The 2,226-nt window shown below is 46.5% G+C and overlaps 1 protein-coding gene across 1 annotated transcript; it reads left to right on the top strand.

The window, feature by feature from the left end:
• Positions 1–4: 4 nt before the first annotated feature.
• On the top strand, positions 5–1,193 carry LOC121918476 (intelectin-like protein; the record flags this gene model as incomplete). Its single annotated transcript, XM_042444523.1, has 4 exons — positions 5–43; positions 245–365; positions 588–691; positions 915–1,193. Coding segments are annotated over 4 exons (417 nt in total), but the record flags the coding sequence as incomplete, so codon positions are not given.
• Between the last annotated feature and the right edge of the window lie 1,033 nt (positions 1,194–2,226).

Below are 2,226 nucleotides of genomic sequence, written 5' to 3'. Positions count from 1 at the left end.
CTTCCTGGCGGCGGAAGGAGGCAACCTTCTCAGGCTCTACCAGGTAATAATAATAATAATAATAATAATAATAATAATAATTTATTTATATCATGCCTTATCCCGAAGGAATCGAGGTGGGTTGCAAGACCGTCTTCTTCCGGATTATTGCTTGCGTGCTTCGCTTTCTTCAAGCCACAAAGGTCAGGCTGTTTCTTAGGTTCCCCTTACCTTTGTATTAATGTAAATCTGGATTTCCTTTCAGCAATATCTGGTGAAGTTTGGCATCGGGAGCTGCCCAGCCAACAATGGCCCGGTTGTGCCAGTCGTCTATGACACCGGAAACGCCCAGCAGACCTCCTTTTACTATTCCCCCAATGCGAGAAGTAAGTCGGTTCCTCTGTTTCCATCAAAAACCTCTGTTTGCCATAGTATGTGCTTTCTCCCGCTACGTATCTCGCATCTAGCGTGCTGTTTTTTGGAAGGCAATTTGCAATCCAGATTTCTAAGGCATGTATCTCCAAGGAAGTCCCACCGTGGGTCCATTGCAAAGAATGCAATTTAATGTGTGCTGTCTCCATGCGCACACTTAAATTTTGTTTCCGCAGATGAATTCGTCCCTGGATTTATTCAGTTCTGGGTGTTTAACCACGAGAAGGCAGCTCTGGCGCTTTGCGCTGGGGTTAAAGCCACCAGCTGCAATACAGAGATGGTGAATAGCTACATAAACTGAAATATTAATTAATTAATTAATTAATCATTGTTATTATTATTATCGGTTGCAATGGAGTTGTGCATGTGTCCATTGCAACCAGCCTCAGATTGCAATCTGGTTATGCCACTTTGGGGGCGGATGAACATGTTTCCGGACACGTTTCCAAATACGTTCCACCTTCTGCTCCCGCTTCATCACGGCAACGTCTCCCTTTTCACAGTTCTGCGTCGGCAGAGGAGGCTACTTCCCGGAAGGCAACCCGCGTCAATGCGGCGACTATGTGGTGTTCGAATGGGACGGCTATGGCACCCACATGGGTTGGAGCGTCTCCAAAGCGCTCCTGGAGTCCGCCATGCTCCTCTTCTACCGATGATGAGTCCCTTGCGCCATATAAATCTGTACCTTCAAAAGCACCGAACGCTAGGGATCTTGGGAACATGGGGGACATCATTTTTAAGGCTGTGCACCTTCATAGTCCATAAAGACAATAAAACGCGGCTCACACAAGCCTTTTTGTCTCTTGTTGCCATAGGCTTTTACCATTTCTAGGTATAATAGAAATATAATAATATAACATATATTATACAATATGATAGGATTTTCATAGACGTTCTATGATAAGTCTTATCAAGTTCTATCGAGACAGTGGGGTATAATAGGTTTAAGCATTAGACCATGTCTCTTCTTATTTAAATGGGTTGTTGCACAGTCAAAGGGGAATTCAGGGGTCATTCCTCCTCGGTTACTTAGGGATTTAATTCTGTAGACACAGCTATATATGATTACATACACTCACGAGTCACAATCTCTCAGCCTCAGAGGAGGACCAGGACAACCCCATAGTTTATATATCTCATATATAATTTAAATAAATAAATAAATAATAAAAATAAAAATAAAATAACAATAAAAATAAAATCCTAATCCTAATAATATCCCATTGCCTCCATGGATTTGGGGATCCAGGGGGGTCCTCTGGACTTTGCCCCATGGAAAGAAAAGAAGGGCTTGGGGGGCCAAAGGACTGGAACCCTCCTCCCATGATCCCTGAGGCTCTTTTGGGAGCTCTAGTCCCAAAGGGCCATGATGGCTTCCAGTTTGTTCTCCAGGGCAGAAGGGTTTATTATTATTGCAAATGTAGACCCAAAGAGGCCAGCCCTGAGCCAGGAACCATGAGCCCCTTGGGGCCTGCCTGGGAATAATGAGCCAGCAATGCTCCCTTTTCGCCACCAGAGGGCGACCCAGGACAGCGAAGCCTCATAACAAGGGTCAAGGGGCCGAGTGCAGTTTGAGCCACAGGAGGGCGCCCAAGAGAGAGCCAGAAAGGAGAGCGCTAAAGCGCCTGAGAGGAGCGGAATTACGCGAAGACTTTGACTTGGCCGGTTGCTTTTACAGGAGGGCGCCCGAGAGAAGAAACCTCGCACCCATACGCCATGAAGCCTGCAGTGCGCAAAGGGCGCCACCGGAGGGCGGCAGAGAGCAAGGCAGCAGCAGACGCTTCCCTACTTTGGACTACAATTCCTATCAGCCCC

This window comes from Sceloporus undulatus, unplaced genomic scaffold (genome assembly GCF_019175285.1).
Source record: "Sceloporus undulatus isolate JIND9_A2432 ecotype Alabama unplaced genomic scaffold, SceUnd_v1.1 scaffold_12945, whole genome shotgun sequence".
In the NCBI taxonomy this organism is placed as follows: Eukaryota; Metazoa; Chordata; class Lepidosauria; order Squamata; family Phrynosomatidae; genus Sceloporus; species Sceloporus undulatus.
This window is presented reverse-complemented; position numbering and strand designations above follow the sequence as displayed.